This window comes from Macrotis lagotis, chromosome 5, assembly GCF_037893015.1.
Source record: "Macrotis lagotis isolate mMagLag1 chromosome 5, bilby.v1.9.chrom.fasta, whole genome shotgun sequence".
Classification (NCBI taxonomy): Eukaryota; Metazoa; Chordata; class Mammalia; order Peramelemorphia; family Peramelidae; genus Macrotis; species Macrotis lagotis.
In genome coordinates this window covers 63699963-63724096 of record NC_133662.1, presented here as the reverse complement: position 1 = coordinate 63724096, position 24134 = coordinate 63699963, and the positions used below count along the sequence as shown (strand labels likewise).

Sequence of the window (24134 nt, the reverse complement as noted above, 5' to 3'; positions counted from 1 at the left end):
CAGAAATCTTACCTGTGATAGTCACTTCTTTTATCTTACTCCTAATCCTCCAATCCTGGTTTGAGATATTGTTCAGCTATTTCATCATGAGGATCAGATCTAAACTTTCCCTCCATTCCCCATTAAAAATTACCCACTGATTTATTCTTTCTGTAAAGTTTAAGATTCAAAATTCAGTAACAGATATAAGGGTATAAATTTGTTTCTTCATAGACACGTATATATTAATAGTAAAATCCACATGTATACTATTAAGTAAATAATTTATCAAGAAACAAATTTTAAGTAAAATAATGCTAATTTTAAACTTTGGTCTTGAAATAATTGATGTCAATATTCAGAATGAAAGTTAAATCTTCTTAATTTGGAGTTTGGAAAAAAGTGAGCTCAACCTTTTTAAATAACTTGTTTGATGTTTAAATAGCCATCATTAAACAGCATTTATTCAATTTCTACTTAGTAAGAAAGTTTATCCAATAAATTTAAGAAAATGCATGTTGGAAAAAGATGTTCTTTGCTTCTTTAATTTAGATGTATTCTCTTCTCACATATACATAATAAGAATGTTTCATTTAGATTTTAGATGTAAAAGTTAATTCATACTCAAAATGGAAACAGTGGAGTATTTGGGAACCTTTCATGATTGAAAATATATATATATATATATATATATATTCAAATGATTATTGAAAGATGGCATGATTATAATAACCTTGCTTTGGTATTTTTACCAATGAGATTTTCATAAGAAAATGTACCTTAAATTAATATATAATAAAATCAGTTTCTGAAATTTAACTTCAGACTGATATTACTTTGACAAAGACGTACATTGTCTGTGTTATATATTTAAAAGACTTCAATAGCTTAAAACAGATGCTATTAATTTATACTAATTTGAAAATACAATTCAAGGGGCAACTAGGTGGCGCAGTGCAGAGAGCACCCACCCTGGAGTCAGGAGGACCTAAGTTCAAATCGGACCTCAGACACCTAATGATTACCTAGCTGTGTGATCTTGGACAAGTCATTTAGCCCCATTGCCTTGCAAAAGAAAAATCTTAAAAAAAGAAACTATGTTTCGATTTAAAGAGAAATATGTAATTGCTTCTATAAAAATAGCTAAAATCTTATAATGTCAAACTCCAGAAGCTAATTCATAGAAGTACCAGAATTTAAGAATTCCTAAAAAGACTAAGCTATGTAAATTAAGCAGCATATCTTATTATCCATATGACAAAGAAAAGAGAGAGACAGTAGGATGACACTTTTTATTTCAAAGTAAAATTATATTTTTGCATCAATTATAAAACAAACTTATCATATATATATATATATGTGTGTGTGTGTGTGTACGTATACATAGATCACAATTTTCTTATTTTAGGCAATTTGATTTTATTCCTCAGGATAAATTCAACTGACTTAATTCTATATGAGAATAAATGATTTTACTTACTAAATAGGAATCCAATCTATATGACAAGGAATTTTTTATTGCAAATATATAAAAATACATTTGCAAATGGATTCTTCAAGAGGTATGGTATATCATTATATTTTACCTTATATTGCATTGATTTATTTCAATAGCTCTTAAAGGCTAATATTTAGTTATTCTACAATTATAAAAAGTTATGTAACATATTCAGTCAAGGATATGACCAAATCAAAATGGTGTATAATTAGACACAAAACTGTGTAGGTATTGAATATAATTGACATAGGGTTTTACAAGGACAGAAATAGCTAAGGAAGGTTCTGGCAAAAAGCAAGAGCATTGGGGCAGCTAGGTGGCACAGTGAATAGAGCACCGCCTTGAAGTCAGGAGTACCTGGGTTCAAATCCGACCTCAAACACTTAATAATTACCTAGCCGCGTGGCCTTGGGCAAGCCACTTAAACCCATTGCCTTGAAAAAAAATCTAAAAAAAAGGCAAGAGCATCAATAAAAATGAGACAGGTAGAGGAAGAAAAGAAAGCAAATCAGAAAACACATAAAAAAGAACAAGATTATCATAACTATTGTTTCTAACCTAAATTAAAGAAAAATTGAACTCCACTTTCCAAAGGTAACAAGTTCTTCTGACATTCTATAGTACCAAAACCTAAATATGAATTTCATCTTAATGGGGCTTACTGGCATTCTACATATCCCAAGTCAAAAAATAGCTATGCATTTTTAGTTTACTAAAGTCTGGGACTTCATTTGACTTAGAAGAACTCTAAATAGTTCTCTGTGCCTAGGGGAGAATCAAAAGAAAATAATACCCAGTCTCTTAAAAAGTTTTTAGAGCAGATATGCAATGATTTGCAATGATAGTCCTTCACTATCAGTTAGAATGAGATTAAAGTCATCTCTGTAATTAGTTGTATGTATAGGTATATATATATATATATATATATATATATATATATATAGAGAGAGAGAGAGAGAGAGAGAGAGAGAGAGAGAGCAGGCATGAACTGACCACATTTGTTGTAGATATAACATACAATAACATATCTATTAATGACCTAGGATATAAGTCAGTTTCTTTCCTAAAATCACACTACTTGGTCAAATGTTCAGCTCTTTCAACACCTGCACCAGAATTTCTCACAGCTTGTCATAGCACATGTGCCAAGTCCAAGGACTAAAATAATAAAGACTGCATGGCAATGGGATTCATGTCAGCCTATGACACATTTTTAAAAATTTTAATTTTATTTTAAAATCCTGATGACAACTACCATAACTAGAAAGCTTAAAATTCCCATCTATTAAGAGACCCTGAACTTCTTGAATCTAATTGAAATTAGGAACCAAATCAAAGGTATTCTGTGCTTTTCTTTTCATCATTTTCAACTGAAAGAAAAAAATCTGGCTGTTATTCTGGGAAGATGGAGCTAGGAAAATGCCTTATTTTGAAAACAATTTCTATTTTTAAAGGATTCTTAAGACACAGGGAAATTATGCCATCTTGTGGTTATATTCTGAAAATTATAGTTAAAATAAAATAATTTTTTTAGAGATTTCTGAAATCCTGGGAAGCAGTGCTATATGGTATGTATGACATAACCAGTTGTTCTTAATAAGTATCATATATAAATACATTATCTTATCGGTATTTATATATACTGAAAAATGGTGACAGTCTTTCTACTACCCCCTAAAAATTCCAAAATACTATAATTTCTAAGTCTCTCAAAAGTGCTGCAAATTTTTTAAAAAGAAAAATGTCCTAAAACTCTTCTATTAAGAATGCCCATATTAATATCTTTCTCTCCTCAAAAGAAGTTAATATCTTCAAAAGAGAAAATTAGGGGCGGCTAGGTGGTGCAGTGGATAGAGCACCGGCCCTGGAGTCAGGAGTCTGAGTTCAAATCTGACCTCAGACACCTAATAATTACCTAGCTGTGTGGCCTTGGGCAAGCCACTTAACCCCATTGCCTTGCAAAAAGAGAGAAAGAGAGAGAGAGAGAGAGAGAGAGAGAGAGAGAGAGAGAAAATTAAATGCTTCAATTAAATTTCATAACTATTCCTTTACAGAGAAGATTAAGACTTGTTTATACTATTATATTATTTATACTAAAACTGGAAAATAACTTCCTTTTTTTATTTTATGTGAAAGTGTATATATACATTGGAGAAAAATCAATCTTATAATCAAAACTGTTAAAAATACAAAAAAATTCAAGGAAAATATTTTTCATTAAGTTGGCTTTCCATAAAAGGCAGCATACATTCTAGAATAATTTTTTAATAAAAAGATATGAGATGTTCACAGCAAAAAGTGATAGATTAATTAAAAACAATTCTGAAATAACATATCTCCACAATTAGGCAACTTGTTAGGGAAAAAAAAAGAAAATTAAAATGCTTTATTCTGAGTATAGGATACTCATAAATAAATGTAAAATTTCATTTTTAAAATAGCTAAAGAGGAGGTGAATGTTTTTTTAATGAAAGAAGAGAAAAATGAAAAATTAAATTTATTTACATTAAAAATAAAGTCCAACAAAAGTACCTGCGTAATCCTAAATCAAGCTGTGCCTCTTCACTGATAAGCTCTGCTTCATTCTGAACAATTCTCATTGCAAGCTCCCGATCACGGCGCTCTTGCTCAAGCACCGCCTGCTGTTGGCTTTCTTCTTCACGCTGTCTAGCTAGTTGTTCCTCCACTTCAGCCTGTAATTCAGAAACAATTTTTCCAGTTCTCTTTCACTTTTTTTATCCACTAAGTATGACCTAGATCACATGCTGTTAATATGAGGAACTAAAATATATGAAACAAAATTTGATTGCTTTTTCAATTATTTGGAAAAGCAAAACTTCAGCTGACTTATGAAACATTAAGTAATAATACTTTGACAATATTGTTTTCAGAAGTCAAAGACTTAATCAGTTTGTAATAATAAGAGACAATTCCAAGGAAGAACTGAGTGAATTATAAGTTATCATTCTTATTATTTTGACAAGAAAAAACCAAATTCTAAAATTTTATTGAGACAACTTTTTTGGGGGGCGGCTAGGTGGCACAGTGAATAGAGCACCAGCCTTGGAGTCAGGAGTACCTGGGTTCAAATCTGACCTCAGACACTTAATAATTACCTAGCCATGTGGCCTTGGGCAACTCGTATTATTGTCTCATTCTATTAAATTTTAAAACAATCTACAATAAAGAAAGCTAATTTACAGCTCTGAGAAAGCTAATTTACAGCTCTGAAAAAGATAAAATAAATAAAGCAAAAATGGGCATTTCTAATGCAATGCTATGACATTCTTTTTTGTATTTTAACTTATCTAGTTATTAGGAGTTCCTAAGATTCTACTAGATTGTAAGCTTTTGGAGAGCACCATACCATACACAGGAGGCATTCAAGAAATGTTAGTTGAAAAAATTAATGTATAAAAGAGTAACAATAATATACTGCTGTAGCTTGAAAAACAAAGTTTGTCAGTGTTGACACATTTAACTCCCTTCTGAAATATAAGCTCCAAGAAAGTATGGGTCATTTATTATTTTAAATTTACAGCTTAATCTGGCATAGAACCTAGGCATCTGTGCTAGTAAACTTCAATAGAGCTTTTTTTCCCAAGCAATGACAAGATATAACTAGTTACTTCCTAACACATCAAACTAAATATATTGTCAAATTAATTGCTCCATTTTTACCTGGGGGAATAACAAGATATTTTAGTGAGTAAAAGTGGAAAAAAAAGCACTGAGCTGTTAATTTAGTCTTGCCTTTGCCAGAAACTTGCTGTGCAATTTTCAGCAGTTCTAACCTTTATATTAGTTTCATTACCCGTAAAATGAGGGGATAGGATTAGGTGATGTTAAATGTTCCTTAAATTTAACAAATAATTCAAGCTAATCTAATTAACAATGTTTAAGCATATGCCACAGTCACTAGTCAAAAAAAAAAGTTTCTGGCTTCAGTGAATTGTGATTCTCTTAGAGGGAAGCAGAATGTCCACAGACAATTAGATAGAAATATATACAAAATAATTTCCTGACAGAAAATATGATCAGTGGCAGAAATCTTAAAGGTCTTTATAAAGTTAAGATATGCTTTGAAGGTAGATAAGAATTAAAAGAAGAAAATATATAAGGAATGCATCGTGTGCAAAGACAGAGATGGGTGAAAGACTGCCATGTGAAACAAAGGGTGAAACTTGTGCAGGCATAATCAGGTTAAACTGTACCTAGGAAATGTTTAAAACAGATAAAAACACAGTACAACACAGATAATGCTAAATGGTTTTCTAAATCAATATGCAGCCCACAGGGATCCATTTCTATTTGAGTTTAGCACCATTTGAATAAGAAAGAACTGGTAGGCTCATCTCTCTGAAATAGAGAAAGAAGCAAGAAAAGGTACTATGAAATATGGCCAGAAAGTTAAGTAGGATCCAGAATGTGAAGGGTTTTTATTTCAGCCCCAGGAGTTCATATTTTCTTCTTCAGGCAAAAGGAAGTCATAGTAGATTTCTTAATAATATGTGGTATTTTTTAGATCTATATCTTAAAAAAATTTGGAATTTATGTTGGTGTTGCCTTTGAGAAGGAAGAGATCAGAAGGAAAAAGATCAATCAGAAACTATTATAATACTAATTTATTATAGAAAAGACTAGAAAATGACAACTTCTAAAATTTTTGACTATTTTATGAAACTACTGCCAGTGATTATTATTATTATTACAAGCTTTGTAATCAACATATGTTAAATTAAAAAGAGATGAGGTTGCCTATTTTGAATTTGTGCAAAATATTACAGTTTCTAAGAGAGATGTATTATATAACAGATTTATCAAAAGATATTCATTTACTTCTGGGCTTATTCTTTAAAATGTAGATTAAGATGTTTATTTGAAGATAGGTATAGAGCACCACACATTTAGACAGTAAAGATTATATTTCACTCAGATCTCTGACCAGTGCAAACCAGTTCTCCACGCTTCCTACTACTATTGTTTATGTATGGCATTAGAAGAAGAAAAATAACTGGAATAGCAAAAATATGTGTCAGAAGACTTTGGCAGTGAGGATTAAAAAGGGAACAAGATGTAAAATGCTCTAGAAATATAATTTTATCATGTAAAGGGCAAGCATAATTTAGTAGAGAAGCAAATATGTAATAAATCAGTTGCAGGGTAGCTCAATGACATAGCGCATAGACACTGACCCTGGACTCAGGAGGATCTGAGTTCAAATCCTACCTCGGTCACTTAATAACTACCTAGCTGTGTGACCTTGGGCAAGTCACTTAAGCCCATTGCCTTAAGTAAATAAATTTTTTAAGAAATAAAATAAAATAATTACCTAGCTGTGTGACCTCAGGCAAGTCATGCAACCCCATTGACTTGCAAAAACAAAACAGAACAAAACAAAAATAGACATCAGAGAAATATAAGAACAAATTTGGGAAATGTCAGGGGGAAACTGGCAGAAGAAACATGGATTGGAGTTGAGGATAGTGTTAGGATGTTTTGTATGAATTTGACCATTGATTATTCTAGCAGTAGCAAATGGCTGGTACATATCTTATTTTCCTCCCCAAATGGAGAACAGTTGAATCCTTCTCAAAAGGACTGCCAAGAAGATAAAATCTTTCCCCAAGACAATCTTCCTTTCCATTGCCTTTTGAGTATCTATAGTATTCATTCTGCTCTACCAGAACTACTCTTCCCTAAGTAAACTATCCTACAAAATTAACTCTTAAAACTATTGCAGATAATTGGAATGATGAGGGACTTTGAAACCATGTTATAAGAAGGAAGACTGAAGGGACTTAGGATTGAAGGGATGTTTACCCTAAGATAAAGAAGATTTAAGAAAAACATGATTGCTGTTTTCAAATATTTAAAATGTTGCTATTTTGAGGAAATATATTTATTCCCTCAGAGGGTCAATAGACCAAAGTTTAAAAAGCCAATAATAATATTCCAATATTCTAAAAGAAAGAACTTAAAAAGTAAAATATGTCTAAAAATGGAATTAGTGCTACCCACAGTGAGTTACTTATACTCAAGGGATGTAAGCAGACTTTGGATGAACAGATGTGGGAAATATGATATAGGATATAGTTAAAACAAAGAGCCTCCAAAATTCCTTCCAAATATGTTAACTTTGTTTCTATTATTACAATTAGTAGAACTGGTGAAAAGGAAATGGAAGATGTTTTTTGCATTGGGAGCTTCTTGTTTTTTGTCTACTCCAGTAAGTCTCAACAGGTTGGCATATGCACAGAAATTAGTGGTTTTCCTAAAGTGCTTTTGCCTAGAAATACAATGGAAGTTAGCATTGTGAGTACTAGGAAACATGAATGATAAATAGTAGAATGTGAATATAGTCGTTTGTTTTTCATTTTAAGCAATCCTAACCTATTTATCTCATACCTGTATACGTTTTTCATCATCTTCTCTCTTCTTTCTCTCCTCTTCTTCCTGTTTTCTCTTTGCTTCCATTTCCAATTTCCTAGAAATGAGGAGGGGAACGTTTAAATATATAGAAGAAGAAAACATACAGTATAAGTGTTGAAGAAAAAAAGTTAATGGAGGGCTAGATGATTCCTTGATCAAATGCAAGTTCCAAAAAAACAAAACTGATTTAAGATAGATACAGTCTAGGAACATCTTGAATAAAATAAAAATGGACAAATAATTACCATCAAAAACCAGTAGCATGTATAAATTTTCTTTCAGTTTTTTTAAAAGATTCAAGTTTAAGTGATCAAACCTATCTAGAGAATCTGATTACCTTGGCTTAGTGCTTCTTTTCTTCTATTGTAAAATTTGTTTTAATAGGTATCACTTATGAATGTAAGAGAAAGAAAATGGTATGGAGGAGGGGCTTGGATTATGACATAAGAAAAAATATCTTGGAATACAGCTGAGAAAATTCACATATATAAATTTATTAACAAAAAAATCAGTTATAATTTCAACCTTTAAGGTATCTATATCAACATTAAGAAGAGAAATTTATTATCTAATTCTGGAAATTGTTAAATAAAATAATATTAGCTTTTAAAAAGATATTAATGAAAGTTCACCAATACCAACTACTCATTTACTCTGCTAGTCTCAGAGTCAAAGTATAATAAAACCTATACTCTGCTAATCTCAGAGTCAAAGTATAATAAAACCTATAAGGTCACTCACATCCGCCTTTCTTCTTCATCCTTTTTTCGGCGTTTCTCATCCTCTTCAAGTCTTTTTCTTTCTTTTTCCATTTCTTCCTGAATCTTCCTCAGTCTTTCTGCTTCCTCTTCTTGTTGTTTCTTTTTCTGTAAAGCACTAAGGAGTTGTTCTGAGCTTTTAACTAGTGCATCATATTCTTTCTGTATCTGTTCCCTTGTCATCAGAGTGGACTGGAAAAAGAACAATAAAATTTTTTAAATATTTCTTGTTCTATTACTTGGTTTTTCTACTATTCAGTTAAACAATTAGCCTCAAATATTTAAGGAGTGCATACATATAGAGAATTATCTTTACATTAAAAAATTGAAAGTCTTTACTCAATTTTAAAAACTTTAAAATTAATAAAGTTTAGTAATTAATAAAAAAAATCTTAATACCAAAAGAATATTCATAAAATGACTAGCAAGCTTTTGAAATGAACACTTCTTTGAAATTTCATAGTATTGAACTTAACTACTATGTAAGGCAGTCAATTTTAATCATTTATAATGCCGTTAATATAAGCTTAGCACTGGGCAGAATTGTAAAGTCAGTAGGATTTTCATGCAATACCTTCATTCTCTTTCTAGGGCTTTACTGCTCACCCATGAGATCTCTCAACATGGCTTCACTGCAACCCCTTTCCTGCACATCTCCCTTCAACCTTATTCCAACCCCAAACAAGTACCTAACTTTTTCATAAATTAATGCTAAGAAGCAAAAAGAATTAGGATCTTTACTCTCCATCTAGGTAACATGAATGCATTTTAACAATAGCAATGTAGAAATAATACTGTAAAATAAAGAAGTGATTCTAATGGTAAGAATTTTAGATGTTGAAACAGGGGGCAACTTTCTGATATAGTTCAAGCTATCAAAAAGTCAATCTAATAATCAGCAAGAATTTATTTACTTCTTATTATGTTTTCAGGAAATATGACAGGTGTCAGGGATCCAAATAATGAAACAATAACCTGTATTCTAATATAAAATATAAACAGTATAAACAAAATTGCATAAATACAAATATACACCATATAGTTAAATAAAAGATATTTTGGATAATAGTTGAAAGCATAAGGAAAGGTTTCATGCAGAGAACTGTGCTTGAATTGTGTCTGAAAGAAAAAGGGGCTTCTAGGTGGTACAGTGAATAGAGCACCAACTCTGGAGTCTGGAGGACCTGAGTTCAAAATCAGTCTCAGATATTTATTACCTAGCTGTGAGACCTTGGGCAAGTCACCTAACCCCATTGCCTTCCAAAAAACCAAAAAGAAAAAATTTGATAAAGTAGAGGCAGAAATCAAGTGTAGTTTGGGCTTGTTGGACAGCAAGTGAAAAGGCACAGAGATGGGAGATAGAGTCAAATGTGAGAGAAGGCCTATAGGCCAGAACTTGTAGGTCTTTATAAACGTTATAAAACCTAAATATAAATATAAAACCTTATAAACCTAAATTTTTATAAAGAAGGTCCCTTATGTTTTATCCAAGAACTAATAAGAAGCCCCTGGAATTGAATAAATAAGACAAAAATCATATCCATTTTTTAAGGAAAATTACTTTGGCATCAATATGTAGGATGTCAGTGTAGGACTGAATGGAGAGAGACCTGCAGCAGAGAAACCAATCAAGAAGTTGTTGAAATAACCCAGAGATAATGAGAGTATTCAAATAAAAAGAATGCAAGAGAAATTGTGAAAGTAGAAGTGGAAAGATTTGCTAACTGACTGAGTATGTGAGGTGAAGGAGAATGAAGAGACTGGGATAATGTTGAGGACATGAACCTAGGAGATTGGAAAGAAGATGGTAACTCTCACAGAAATAAGGAAATCTGGAAGAAGGGGGGAGAAAAACTGACTCAGTTTTGAACAGAGAGGTCATTAGGATTGCTAGCTTAAAAAATGCCCAAGATACAATTAGTGATATAGAACTAAAGTTCAGAAGAGAGATTAGAATTTCAGATTTATTAGTCATTTGTCTAGAGAGGAAAATTAAGCCCATAGAAGCAAATGAGGTTTCCAAGAGAAGATGTATAGAGGGAGAAGAAAAATATGATAAGGATCTTGAGGAATACCCCATGTCAAAGGACATATAACATAAAAGATGAGCAGATAGGTGAACAAGGAAAAATTCATGTGGGAATGTGCTGGAGTCAACTTGTACCAGTCCATGAGAGTCAATTGTCATATTTTATTGTGAGCATATATATATATACATATATATATATGTATATATATATGTATATATCAGAAATCAGCAAACATTGCCTATTGAGACTTGATTTATTGTTTTGTTTAACGTCTACATTTAAGACAGTGATGGGGAAAAACTTAATAATGCAGATTACACTGTATCAGACATTTTCAGAGAGCAGATTGTTAAACATTAATGTAAAAGAACTACCAAAAAACTATCAAGGAAAAGGCATTCAGGAAAAGGGGATGTTCTATCATGTAAACGTGGCAGATAGTATAATTTCTAAGGCAAGATCAACAGAATTGGCAATTTAAATATTACTGGTAAATCTGGAGAAAGAAGTTTCAGTTAAATGATGATATCAAAAAGCAGACTCAAAGGGATAAGGAGTGAAAGGCGAAGAGAAGGCAGCTAGTGTGGTTGTCCCTCATTCCTGGAATGCTTTCCTTCTTCAACCCAACCTCCTTGCTTTTCTAGACACTTTGAAAAGCCAATTAAAATTCCATTTCTACAAGGAACCTTTCCCAATACTTATTAATTACAGTGCTTTTTTCTCTGTTAATTATTTTCCTTCAATCCTTATGTAGCTTGCATATGTTTGTTCACTGCTTCACCATTAGATGATGAGCTCCTTGAGGGCAGGGAATACCTTTTACTTCTCTGTATATCCTCAGTATCTTGCCTGGTACATAGCTCACTCTAAATAAATACTTATTGGCTGACTAATTAGCTTTTTCAAGGAGTTTAACTAAAAAATGATGAAAAGATATTAAAGTATGGGGGAAATGAGTATGTCTGACAGATGGGTAAGAACCAGTTGATAGGGAAAGTTTGAAGATTTGAAAGAATGTAATCTACTAAAGACAGAGTACATGTGTAGAGGATCAGCCTTGACAAGAAGGGTCACCTCTTTTTCAGAAACCTCAGGAAAGGAAGAGATAGGATGACAATGGATTTTGAAATGAGAAGAATGCAAGAGGGAACCCATGTCAAATAGCCTTAATTTCCTTAGTAAATTAAAGAGACTCAGCTGGAGGTGCAAGAGGAGGTGTGAGTATAAGAAACTTGAGGGGGGAAAAAGATTTGAAATAATTTCTGTGAGGAAATCAAGAAGGGAAGAATGCATTGCTGCAGTGAAGACTAGTTGAGATTAGATCATCTCAATCTCTCTAAAATACCCAAACAGTACAATTGTGAGATTTTCTCCAGTTGCATTCAGAAGTTGGTATGGAGGAGTAAAGGAGGCTGGCATAAAATTGTGGCATTATGCAGGAACTTTGAGAAAAGAATGGAGAGCCAGAAATTGGAAAGGGATTAGCTGCAAAACCAGCACCAATGTACCCAAAAATGAACTAGAGAATTTTGTACCCTGAAAAATCTCTATATCTAGACTCAGGAAGAGGAGAAAATTCCCAAAAAAAATTCCCAGGAAAGTCAGAGTCTTTGTGAGGGTATAGGGAGAAGCTGTGGCCATTGTATTGCCACAATCCTTATACAAGCACTGCCTAAATCCAGGGGTTTTGAGGTTCTTAACACTCAATCCTTAGATGCAAGTGAAGCTCCAGACTGGTATTACCTTGGGAGGTAATAGGCAGTGCAGGAATCTAGGGGACCAAGACCTACCATCCTAACCAAAAACCCAACAAGGGACAAATCAGGCCATGACTCAAAGTTCCATATCAGAAACGAAAGCTTGAGAGATGAGTAAACAAATTCAGTGGGTTAAAAAAATCATTACAAGACTGGCAAATTGCCTTCTGTTGGGAGTCGGGGGAAGGAGTAAGATTGGGGGAAAAAAACTATAAAACTCAAAATAAATAAAATCTTTTTTTAAAAAATCATTACAAACTGAAATTTAAAAAAAAAAAGAGCAGTAAGCAACTCCAAAATAACTACAATAGATTCAAAGGAGAAAAAATGATTTTCCAAGACCTGGAAATACAAAGAAAGAGGGCAAAAAGTAAATAACAGCTCTAGAGGAAGAAACTGGAAGGAAAATAAATAGCATAGAAGAAAAAGTGGCAAGCCTTGTTCAAGTTATAGACTTCCTAAAAACTAGACTAGACAGAACAAAAATCAATGACTCTTTAAGACAAGAAATGTAAGTATAAAATTAAATTAGAAATATAAGAGAAATTTAAGATGGTAATATAAGATAAATATGAGGAAAATATAAAATGTCAACATAAGAAAATATACACATGTAATTTAATTATCTTATATTAAAAATACTTTGTTGCAGAAAATAAAATCAAGAGATACTTTAAGAATTATTCAACTCTCTAAAAACCATGACTTCCTAAAAAGCCAGAACACTGTAATTTTAAGAAATCATACATGAAAACTGTCCTCATTAACTAGAGGGTAATGTGAAGAGAGAAAGAATGTATCAAATATTTCCAGAAAGAAAACTCCAAAAGGAAGTTCTAGGAATGTAAGACAAAATCCAGAGCTCCTTAAGGAAAAAAAAAAAAAGATTGAAAGCATCCAGACACAGTTCCAGTACACAAATGAAATCTTAAAATACAGTATTTCAAAAGGCAAACTATATAGGCTTACAGTCCCTAAAAACTTACACTGAAAAGCTAGGTATAATCCTACAGCGGGAAAAACAGTTTTTTTAAAGGAACAGGACACTTTTAAGACTTTCTGATGAACAGATCAAAGCTAAGCAGAAACTTAAAAATATAAGAGTTCAGAGAAAACTGGATTTCATATCTGTACATATTACATATAATGCACATAAGCACACAGAAATGAGGTAGTTGAAAGGAGCAGTACTTGATGGTATAGGTCATCTTAATGGGGGGAGGGTAGAGAAAGAAGTGTTTTCAGTATCTTAAGGTCTTCAAAGAGCATTGAGGAAGTTGTATGAGAAAAATGGAGAATCTATGGGTGGATTCATTTCAAGGGTTTTAAAGGGGTAAAGATGTAATGAAAAATGGAAAAAGAAAGAAATAGGAACTTGCTATTTCTCCTAATTGGGGTGTGTAAGAAGTAAACAAATGCAGAGGAAGGGGTGGGGGAGTAGTCATCAGATGAACTTCACTCATCTGAAAAAAAAAGGAAGGGCACATTTTAAGTGCAGATATGCATCAGACTTAACTGGAGAAAAAGAAGGAATAGAGGAGGAGTTAAGAGGAAGAACAGGAAATAGCCACATTCAGAACAAATTTTCTTGATCCTAAAGGAGTTATTTAAAAGACAAAAAAGAAAGACAAATCAAGAACTAAAAACTAAGGAGGAACCCAAAATCTGAATTCCGGAATATAAATATAATAAATATTCCATTATAAGAAATTACGAAAGATATTATTTCAGAGAATTTCAGAGCTACATGAAAAGAACAACTTATTTAAGGAAATAACACTAAAGAACTCAACTTTGAAAAACTGAAGAACTGTAATCAATGAAATGACCATATTTGTCTTCAAAGGACCTAGGATTCTTTTTGTAAATTATGTTGAACAATGCTTATTTGTTACTTGGATGTTTTCCCCATCTTTCATTTTTAATCAACAGGGGATTAGGAAGAGAGATTATTAATAAGGATGAAAAAAAAAGAGCCATTTAAACACTTTTTTAAAGAAAACACACAAAAAAAGAACAGAAGGAAGTTCAGAAAATAGTATAGACAGGTAAGACAATTTTGGCAGTATCATATGAAATGGACAGTAACTGTTTTAACATACAATTGTTTTACTGCATTCTGTTTTGCATAGAAATGTTCTTTTCTTTCCCTTTGTTTTAGTGTTCAGATCAGAATTTTTAGAAAATAAGAAAAAATCTTTCTCAAACATTCAAAGCTATTCAAAAGCAAAATTATACTACTAATAGGAAAATTATACTACTAATAGGAAAAAAAAACACCTTCCAGAAGTTAGATCACTAGGGAGGGTAAACTGTAAAGATTTTTTTGGAACTAGATGGCCTCTGAGGTCCATTCCAATTCTGAGAGAAGATTCTTTTGAGTTTCCAAATTCAAAGAGGCTCTCCAACTCCAAATTATTTTGTCTATTTTTTTAGTGTTTAACCTATAATTTTCAGATATATTTTGCCTTCTCAAATACAAGAATGGAAATGAGAAAGAGAAAGGAAAAAATACAGATTACACAAAGGCTAGATTAACACAGCCCAAACTTCCAGTTAAAACTGGAGAAAAAGGCCAATTTGTACTCATCTTTTCAATTTCCATTATGCAGAAATTTATTATGTACAGTGCAATATTTTAATCATTGCTTTCATAGTCTAAGTTTCCTCACAAATATCACCAATTATTTTTAAAAAATCAAAGTATCAATCTTAAAATAAGGAAGTCATCAGGACTGAAATTACATACCTTAATTTTAGCTATCAATGCATCAATAGAAACATCAAGATTCTTAATCTGCTTGATCACCTCTGGTTTTCCATCTTTCAAGGCATTCACTACTTCATTAAATTTGTCAAGTCTTTTTTTCAATGTGCGCACTTTGATAAGACCATCAATGCTAGGAAAACAATTGGAGTTTAATGTCACTATCTAATAATTAAGTAATAGAATTTCCATTAACGCTGAAAGACACTACTAAAGGTTTCCTTTATTTTTATTTATTATTTTCCTTTCTAAATATGAACTAAATAGAAACAATCATAAAAGGAATATTACACAGGTAGCAATGGAATAATAAGACAACTGAGATGACAGTTCTGAATTCAGACCAGTTTTCAAATAGGTTAAAAATCCATGAAAGAACTTAGGTAATCAAAAGATCTTTATAGTTCAAAAGTTGTAAAGATAAAAATTAATATAACAGGTTCAAATAAAAAATAAGAACTGAATCTATGAACAAAAATTAAATATTATTCCTACAGAGGATGTCAATAGCAATGTTCAACCATTAGTAATTAAACAGTTTAATTTTTTTGACAAATTTCTTTATTTTTAATACTTAAAAGAAGTTATCAAAGAATACAAGCTACCAAAACAATCAGAGCAAAATAATATCTAAATATATCTTTAAAAAAAGACTACTTGGAGGCAGCTAGGTGGTGCAGTGGATAGAACACTGGCCCTGGAGTCAAGAGGACCTGAGTTCAAATCCAGACTCAGACACTTAATAATTACTTAGCTGTGTGATCTTGGGCAAGTCACTTAGCCCCACTGCCTTGCAAAAACCAAAAAAAAAAAAAAATTAAAAGAAAAGACTACTTGTTAAAAAATAAAGTGAAAAATGACAAAATACCTTTAGGTTTCAACTTCTAGATTTTTTTTTGTCATGATGAATTTATCACAATGTAGTTATATTTGTTATTGAACTTAACCAAAATCTTACCGTGGTTTGTGTCTTCTTTTGCAAAGCCACATTCGAATAGTCTTCTGTATTTTAATGCAAGCATCAGCACGATATTTTATTTTGTTTTTCACTATAAGAGTAAAATATGATGGCAGAAAATTAAGTTATTTTATTAGAAAAACAACACCATTAAAATATATTGATTCCTTTCAAAGCACAAGCTCAAGTAAAAGATGATTTTTAATCCAACAAAATCACATGTAGCATCATTCTAATTCTTTACAATATTTAAAAACAAAAAGCAATAAAATGAGTTATTTTAAATAAAATATTGTTATTTCTATATAAAATTCAAATTAATTGCTATTTTCAATTTTAAAAGGTTTAAAATAACCTAAAAATTTCTTGATTCAGGGAAATACAATTTCCAACAGGAAGAACACACAAAAATTGTTTTTAAAAACTATACCAATAATCATGACAGCATTTTTCTTAGAAAACTGAGAAGGAAGAGAAGAATAATTGTCCCACTACTGAAATAACTTTAAATCATTTACTAGGACTTTCTAAGTACATTACTATAACCTGAAGACCTGATTTTTGGTAATATAGAAAAATTTTTTTCAATGTTAATCATTCATTGAGATTCCTTATTGGGGGAAGAAAGTACAAAAGTATAAAACTCAAAGAGTTTAAGAAAACATGCCTTACCTACATGAAAATTTTAGAGAATGAACTGTCTTTTTTTGTGCATTTTTATTTGTTCCCAACCAAGAGGCATCTTATTTTAACAAAAGAAGTCACTTTCCAAATGGCAGTTCTCTTCTTAAAGTACTTACAATTTTGAAATGAACCTTTAGTTAGCAGGTTGCTTAAAAAGCTGGCATAAACAAAACTGAAAATAAGTGGAGGTCAAGGACTAGACATTTTCTCCAACCCTCAGATCTCTCAAATGTCTTTGAAATTATAGTTTTGTGAAATTATAATTTTGTGCAAGAGATCAATTTTAATCTCATCTATCCACAGGCTAAGATACTAAGAACCCTAACAAGGTAACAATCAAATAAAATAAAAGCACTATGGTCATTCCTAATCCCTGAAACACTGAGTAGCTCAGTGCCCCATCCACCCCTATATTCTGGCAGGGCTGCACTGTGAGCAAATCCTCTGGCTGGCCTCACCCCATTATTCCATGGAGACAAGTAAAAGAATTTAACACACACACACAAAGTCACACACAAAGTCACACTCAGACACACACAGTCACATGCACACACACAGACACACAGAGAGACAACACACACAGACACACACACACACATTGTACTGAGGAGATGAAAGTTCAGAGAAGCTTCCCAGGGAATGACTCTCACAGCTCTGAAGGGAGGAGGGCTGGCATCTCACTGAAACCAGTTCTTTCTCTATAGAAGTGTTTTGGGGCAAAGACTGAGGTCAGTGAAAAGTGAACTCAGCAGGGGTGAAGGACAAGATGGCTTTGCTGTTTCAGCCTCAAGGGATAGATCCACCAAAGCAAAAGAAGCCAGAAGGTCAGTGTCTGCTGGTCTAAGGCACCAATAAACCTTAAGCAGACAGCAGCCCAATGAACTAATGAAAGAAAAGGCCAATCCCCAACCCTGAAGTGCTCTCTCTACTACAATTCCTGCTCTAGAAGGGCTGAATGAATCCACTCAGACACCTTCAAAGGAGCTCTGTGTTTCATCCCCAATCTGCTCTGTGAAAAGCCAGAAGCTGCTCTGTTGGGAGGGCAGTATGGAGGCCTGCTTCATGCAGTGGGACTCAGTCAGGAAGCTGAGGAACAGAAGAAACTGGACTGGCATGCTACATGTGGGAGAGGGGGTGGGGTCTTTCCAGGCCTGAAGAAAGGAGGACTGGCATCAGCTGAGGATAGTTTTGTTTCCTAAGAAATCACTTGGGGCAGAGATGAAGGCAGCAAAACATGAATTCCCTAATGTGGAAAGATGCTGAGATAACTTTGCCATCTAAGCCCTGGAGAAACTATCATCTAAGTGGAAAATTATCAATAGATAATATAAGGTGAATCAAGTGCAAATATTAATGATCTCAGGCAAAAGCCTGGAGCATTAGATAACCAATAGAGAAGATAATAGAAATAACAAAAGAAGATTGTATCCAAGAAAGGCCAAATTTCTATAAATAAATATTGCAAGACAAAAGAAAATGAATCTACACTTAATAAGGCAGAGGATCTTATGGTTTGCAAGAGAGTATGGAATCAAAGCTGGATATCCTTACATTGTTTAAGAAAGAAATAAGAATTTGTCAGATCTATGGAAAGGGAAACAGTTTATGACCAAGGAAGAGATAGAGAACATCATTCAAAACAAACTAGATAATTTTGACTACATTAAATTAAAAAGCTTTTGCACAGAAAAAAAGCACTGTAACCAGGATGAAAAGAAATGTAATAAATTGAGAAACAATTTTTGCAACTAGTATTTCTGACAAAGGACTCATTTATAAAATATACAGAGAACTGAGTCAAATTTTCAAAAAAAAGCCATTCCCCAATTGACAAATGGTCAAAGGATATGCAAAGGCAATTTACAGCAGAAGAAATCAAAACAATCCATAGTGATATGAAAAATTGCTCCAAATCATTACTTATTAGAGAAATGCAAATTAAAGCATCTCTGAGATACCACCTCACACTTTTCAAACTGGCCAATATGACCAGAAAGGACAATGATCAATGTTGGAAGGGATGTGGAAAATCTGGGACACTAATACATTGATGAGCTGTGAACTCATCCAACTTTTCTGGAGAACAATTTAGGATTATGCACAAAGGGCAACAAAAAATGTGAATACCCTTTGCTCCAGAAATACCACTACTGGAACCCTGAAGAGATGATTTTTAAAAAGGGTAAAAAACATCACTTGTACAAAAATATTTATAGCAGCCCTGTTTGTGGTGGCAAAAAATTGGAAATTAAGTGAATGTCCTTCAATTGGGGAATGGCTTCACAAACTGTGGTATATGTATGTCATGGAACACTATTGTTCTGTTAGAAACCAGGAGGGATGGGAATTCAGGGAAAACTTGAAAGATTTGCATGAACTGATACTGAGTGAGCTGAGCAGAACCAGAAAAACACTGTATACACTAACAGCAACATGGGGGTGTTGATCAGCCCTGATGGACTTACTTATCCCTTCAGTGCAACAAACAGGGACAATTTTGAGCTGTCTGCAATGGAGAATACCATCTGTATCTAGAGAGGGAATTGTGGACTTTGAACAAGGACCAAAGACTATTATCGTCAAATTAGGGGGGGGAAAGGCATTATTTTATTATGTAATTTTACTATCTCATACTTTATTTTTCTTCCTTAAGGATATGATTTCTCTGTCATCACATTCAACTGAGATCAATATAACGTGGAATCAATGTGAACACTTACAGAATGTCTTCTGTGGGGGTTGTGGGAAGGGAAGCAAGAGTATGTGTGTGTGTGGGGGGGAATTGTGAAGCTCAAAATGAATAAAATCTTTAAAAAAAAATAAAGAAATAAGAATCATGAAAGCAGAAGTTACTGCCTGTACCACAGAAATCACTGACAAAACAGGAAAAACCTGGCAATCTTCACCAAAAACTAAAAAACTGCTTGTAAATGAATATTTTAAATAAAGTGAACATTCTTGAATAAAGAAATAAAAAGGAATACTTTCAAATCATCTCTATTCAAGCAAAATATTATAGATCTCAAAGTCAGAATGTTAAAAAGACTACTTTAAGGTTGTGTTTCCCAAAAGAACACAATAACTCAAAAACCAAAACAAGATAAACCAAACAGAACTTCTGAACACAACTGAATGAATTCAGATTATTTGCAGGAAAAAAACCCTATACTGCAAACTCTAGAACACACAGTGATAAATTGAAGAAAAGATGATCAAATATAAAGTAAATTAAATTCAAATAACACAAGAATATTCTATACCCTACAGAAACTGCCAAAGAATGTGTTAATGTGTTCTGAAGACTAAAGATTATGTAATCTGCAAATGAACCTGATCATCAATAAAAAAAAAAAGATGGATATTCAATAAAAAAGGCATATGAAGTCCCCTACAAGAAAATAAGTGGAGGGGTCAAGACATAAGTTCTTCTTCAAGTTCTTTTGTAATTGATTTTCAACTAAGTTATGAGAAAAAGAAAAGTTATAAGAAAAAAAAAGAAATACAGCAGTGAGAATAAAGAGATGATCTTCACTAGGCACAGTTTAGCATATGTACTTCAGGGATCCTAAGGCAAGTTTGAATATGGACATGTTAGAATAATATGCTATTTACATGAGAAGGCCCTTTTCTATTTCCCCAAGCCCACCTACCCTGCATATCCACTATGTTGTTCTTTCTGTTTTTATAACATCTCTTCTTACAAAATCCTTTATTTACATTCTCACACCACCAACCTACTTCTAATTCCTATCACTTCTCTCCAGTACTACTACCTTATTTACTACCACTACTACTACTACTACTACTACTACTACTACTACTACTACTACTACTACTACTACTACTACTACCTAATTAGTCTTCCAGTCGGAGGTCTCCCCATTCTCAAACACTTTCCATCTAGTTGCCAAAGAGAATTTTCTTAAAACACAAAATATAAAACATCTTCTACTCAGTGAAGACCAGTGATTCCTTGTTACCCTCAAGATCAAATATAAAATTCTTATTCTTTCCTATCTTTGCAATCTTTTTATACTTTAATCCTTACAATGCATGATTTAACTACATTGGTCTGGTTTAGTGTATAGAATGTTTAGAAATACTTTTTTAAATAAATTTATTTGTTTTGAAACAGTTTGAAGGATTATGAATTGATATGTTTGATTTATCTAAATCTATAAAAATAATTAGGTATTCACATAAGATTACAGGCTTATAAAGCTATAGAATTGGTACATTGAGAAAATTCAAAAGTGTGAATAATCATTTTAATTCAGACTTCCTTCAGTTTATGACTATAATACTAACCAAAAAAAGACCCAAAAATGTACATTCAGAGGAAGAAAACTGAGGAAATACCTACATTTGATGACCGAAAGTGAACACCACTGAACTTTTTTCCAGCGACTGCAAACAAGCCAATAATTGACTCTTTTAACAAGTTCAGCCAAATGATCAGGATCTGATTTCATTATTTGATCAAATTCAGCAAACTGAAAATATAAAAAAAGATTCATTTTAATTTCAAAGAGTAATTTTTTAAATAATTATGGACGAGAGTAAGGTTCAGGACTTGACAAATTACAAAATTTTCTAATCACATCAATTTCATTGTTCACTGCTCATTTAATATTGAAACAGGTTCTACAAAGGATCTGCTTCCTTTCCTCCCTCCCTCAGAAGGGGGGAGGGAGCCTTTTGACCGGTTATTACTTGTAATCATTTTTACAAATAAAAAGATGAATACAGAAGAAAAATGAGAAAGTGGAAATTATACATTTCTACTACTTGTTTGCAACATTAAAAACTTTGAAAGGTAAGCCTAATGAATTATTAACTAAAGGGCATCTCTTCCTTCTACAGAAACACTACATTCTTTTCCTTTCAGCAATTAAGAGCAATATAAATCCAATTTGGATTTAAAGAGGTTGCTCATGTAGAGAAGATGATATAAAAACAAGGATTCTTAATCTTTTTTTATGCCACAAACTTCTTTTGTAATCTGGTAAAACCTAAGAACTACTCAGAATACTCTTTTTTAATGCACAAAAGAAAATATATAGGATTATGAAGGAAACCAATTATATTGATATGGAATTATCAAAATTTGTTTTAAAGCAAGTTCAGAGATCTCAGATAAGAACCAAGCTATGGAAAGTAATGTTCTACCAGAAAGTTTCAAAAATATTACCTTCTTTTTTCATTAGAAGATTAAAAAAGGCTTCCTAAATGTTCATTACATTAAAATGAAAGGACAAAAAATACATACAATTAAAGAATGAAATAATGAAAGCTCTTCTGAAGTGGCTAAACAGAAAACAATTGAGTTTTAGAAAACAACTTTGACTCTCGATCAGCTAAAAAGTAATAATTTTTATTTCTTTGGCAAATTGACCTTCTAGTACTTTCTGTCACACAGTAATTACATTATTTTTTTTCTTTGTCTTCTAAAACTAACTTAAAAGTAATAATTCTAAGATTAAAGGTATGTGAAATTTTCATTAGGCTTTCTTCTTCTCCTTTAGGTTATTTGTTCTCAAGAAAAACTCATCAATCAATAAATACTGACCAATATTTCTTACTTATTGTTCCTAAATGGAAGAGGAGAATAGCTTATGATAAAAATGTATTGCTTATCCAAAGATATTTCACAAACTTTCTTCTTATTTACTCCTACTTGGTTTTTTTTGGAAGGTGATTTAGGCCACCTGTGTTAAGAATATGTAAAATAGTAACAAGAAAATATACACATGGTGAATATTTGCTAGACAAAAATCACATTTAAATTCAATCTGATTTTTATTTGAATTGATTTTTGTCCTCAAGACATTTGAGTTTTTTTCAGCATTATATTTCTGCTATTTAAACAAAAACCACTTGTTTTACTTTAAGCTTGTGAATGTTGTTTAAAATTTCATTAGGCTATGATTGTAGAGTTAAGTAACAACATAGTTCTAAAGAATGATTTCACAGATATAGTTCATGAATCTAGCACTTTTGGATGATATGTAATTAAGTCATATAAATTGAGTACTATGTCTTAAGAATATTATGCTAAGCAACAAAGATGTTAAAAGAAAATGAACTAAATTTTTAATAAATGAAACTTAATTAGAATATTAAAATATGGAGTTTCATCTATATTCTGCTTTTAGGAGAAAGTGACAAATGATTAACAAGCAAATACAGATCCTAAAGATTGTTTTTGAGTTTGTCATAACTTCACTATAATGTCAGATGAATAGCCTAAATTTTCTACAGTTTTTTATATATAATATGTATTTTATAAATATATAAATTCTTTCCATTTCTTTTTAAATGGCAACTAAACCCATCTAGTTAAAAAACCCCACACAATACTAGATGATTTAACCTGCGATTCTCCAACACAATTCTATTGATATACAAAAATGCCAAGATCTCCTCAAACCTTAAAAAAAACATTTTGCCTTGTGACCATTTTAGTTCATCTCTTTCCTTCTGTTCATTGTCAAACAACAAAATAAATGTTTATTATCCCTGAAGACTTCATTTCATTGCTTTCATGTATCTAGATTTCCATTTCCAACACTACTGAAATTACTTTTTCAGAGATCACCAATGCCCTAAACACAAAATACAAATGCTTTTGTGATTTCTTATCTTTCACTTCTCTGTGGTATCTGATACTGTTAACCATTTTCTGGATACTTTCTTCAATTCTAGTTTAAGTTACAATCACACTCACCAAGATTTCCTTTTACCTTTCCAATGGCTCTTTCTTGGAAGAAACATCTTTTATGTTGAAGTCTAATCTTTCTAAGATTTCATGTGCTACATTTTCCCTTTGAAAATTTCATTTCCATCTAAACTATATAGGACAGGGTGCCACAGTGGATAGAGCACCAGCCCTGGATTCAGGAGGACTTGAGTTCAAATCTAGCCTCAGACACTTGAATAATTACTTAGCAAGTGTGACCTTGGGCAAGTCACTTAATCCAATTGCCTTGTTTAAAAAAAAATGACAAATAAACTATATAGGATGGCTTCTCCAGATCTTATCTCTTACTCTGAGCTAATTTCCAAACACTTTTATCCAACTGCCTTCAGAGTCTCTCCATTAACACTTCAAATTGAGAACACTCTAAACCAAATCTATTATCTTTCTCCCTAAACAAAATTCATTTGACAACATTTCTGTCAGTTTGTGCACCATTTTAAGTTTCCTACATTTTTAATCTTGAGATTCTTTGGCTGTTTTCTTGAGTCTGATGAAGCACAATGCTGTAAGG

At 32.2% G+C, this 24134-nt stretch overlaps 1 protein-coding gene across 4 annotated transcripts in view; it reads right to left on the bottom strand.

Annotated features, from left to right (window-relative positions):
• The window catches only part of MYO6 (myosin VI), a 241014-nt gene that overhangs the window by 28625 nt on the left and 188255 nt on the right, over positions 1–24134 (bottom strand). For all 4 annotated transcript variants that reach the window (XM_074237348.1, XM_074237349.1, XM_074237350.1 and 1 more), the window contains exons 24-29: positions 21227–21356; positions 16180–16270; positions 15204–15354; positions 8651–8859; positions 7886–7964; positions 4010–4170 (exon numbers count right to left, since the gene is read on the bottom strand). In XM_074237348.1, coding sequence (XP_074093449.1) covers positions 4010–4170; positions 7886–7964; positions 8651–8859; positions 15204–15354; positions 16180–16270; positions 21227–21356 — 821 coding nt within the window. The remainder of the gene's footprint in view (positions 1–4009; positions 4171–7885; positions 7965–8650; positions 8860–15203; positions 15355–16179; positions 16271–21226; positions 21357–24134) is intronic.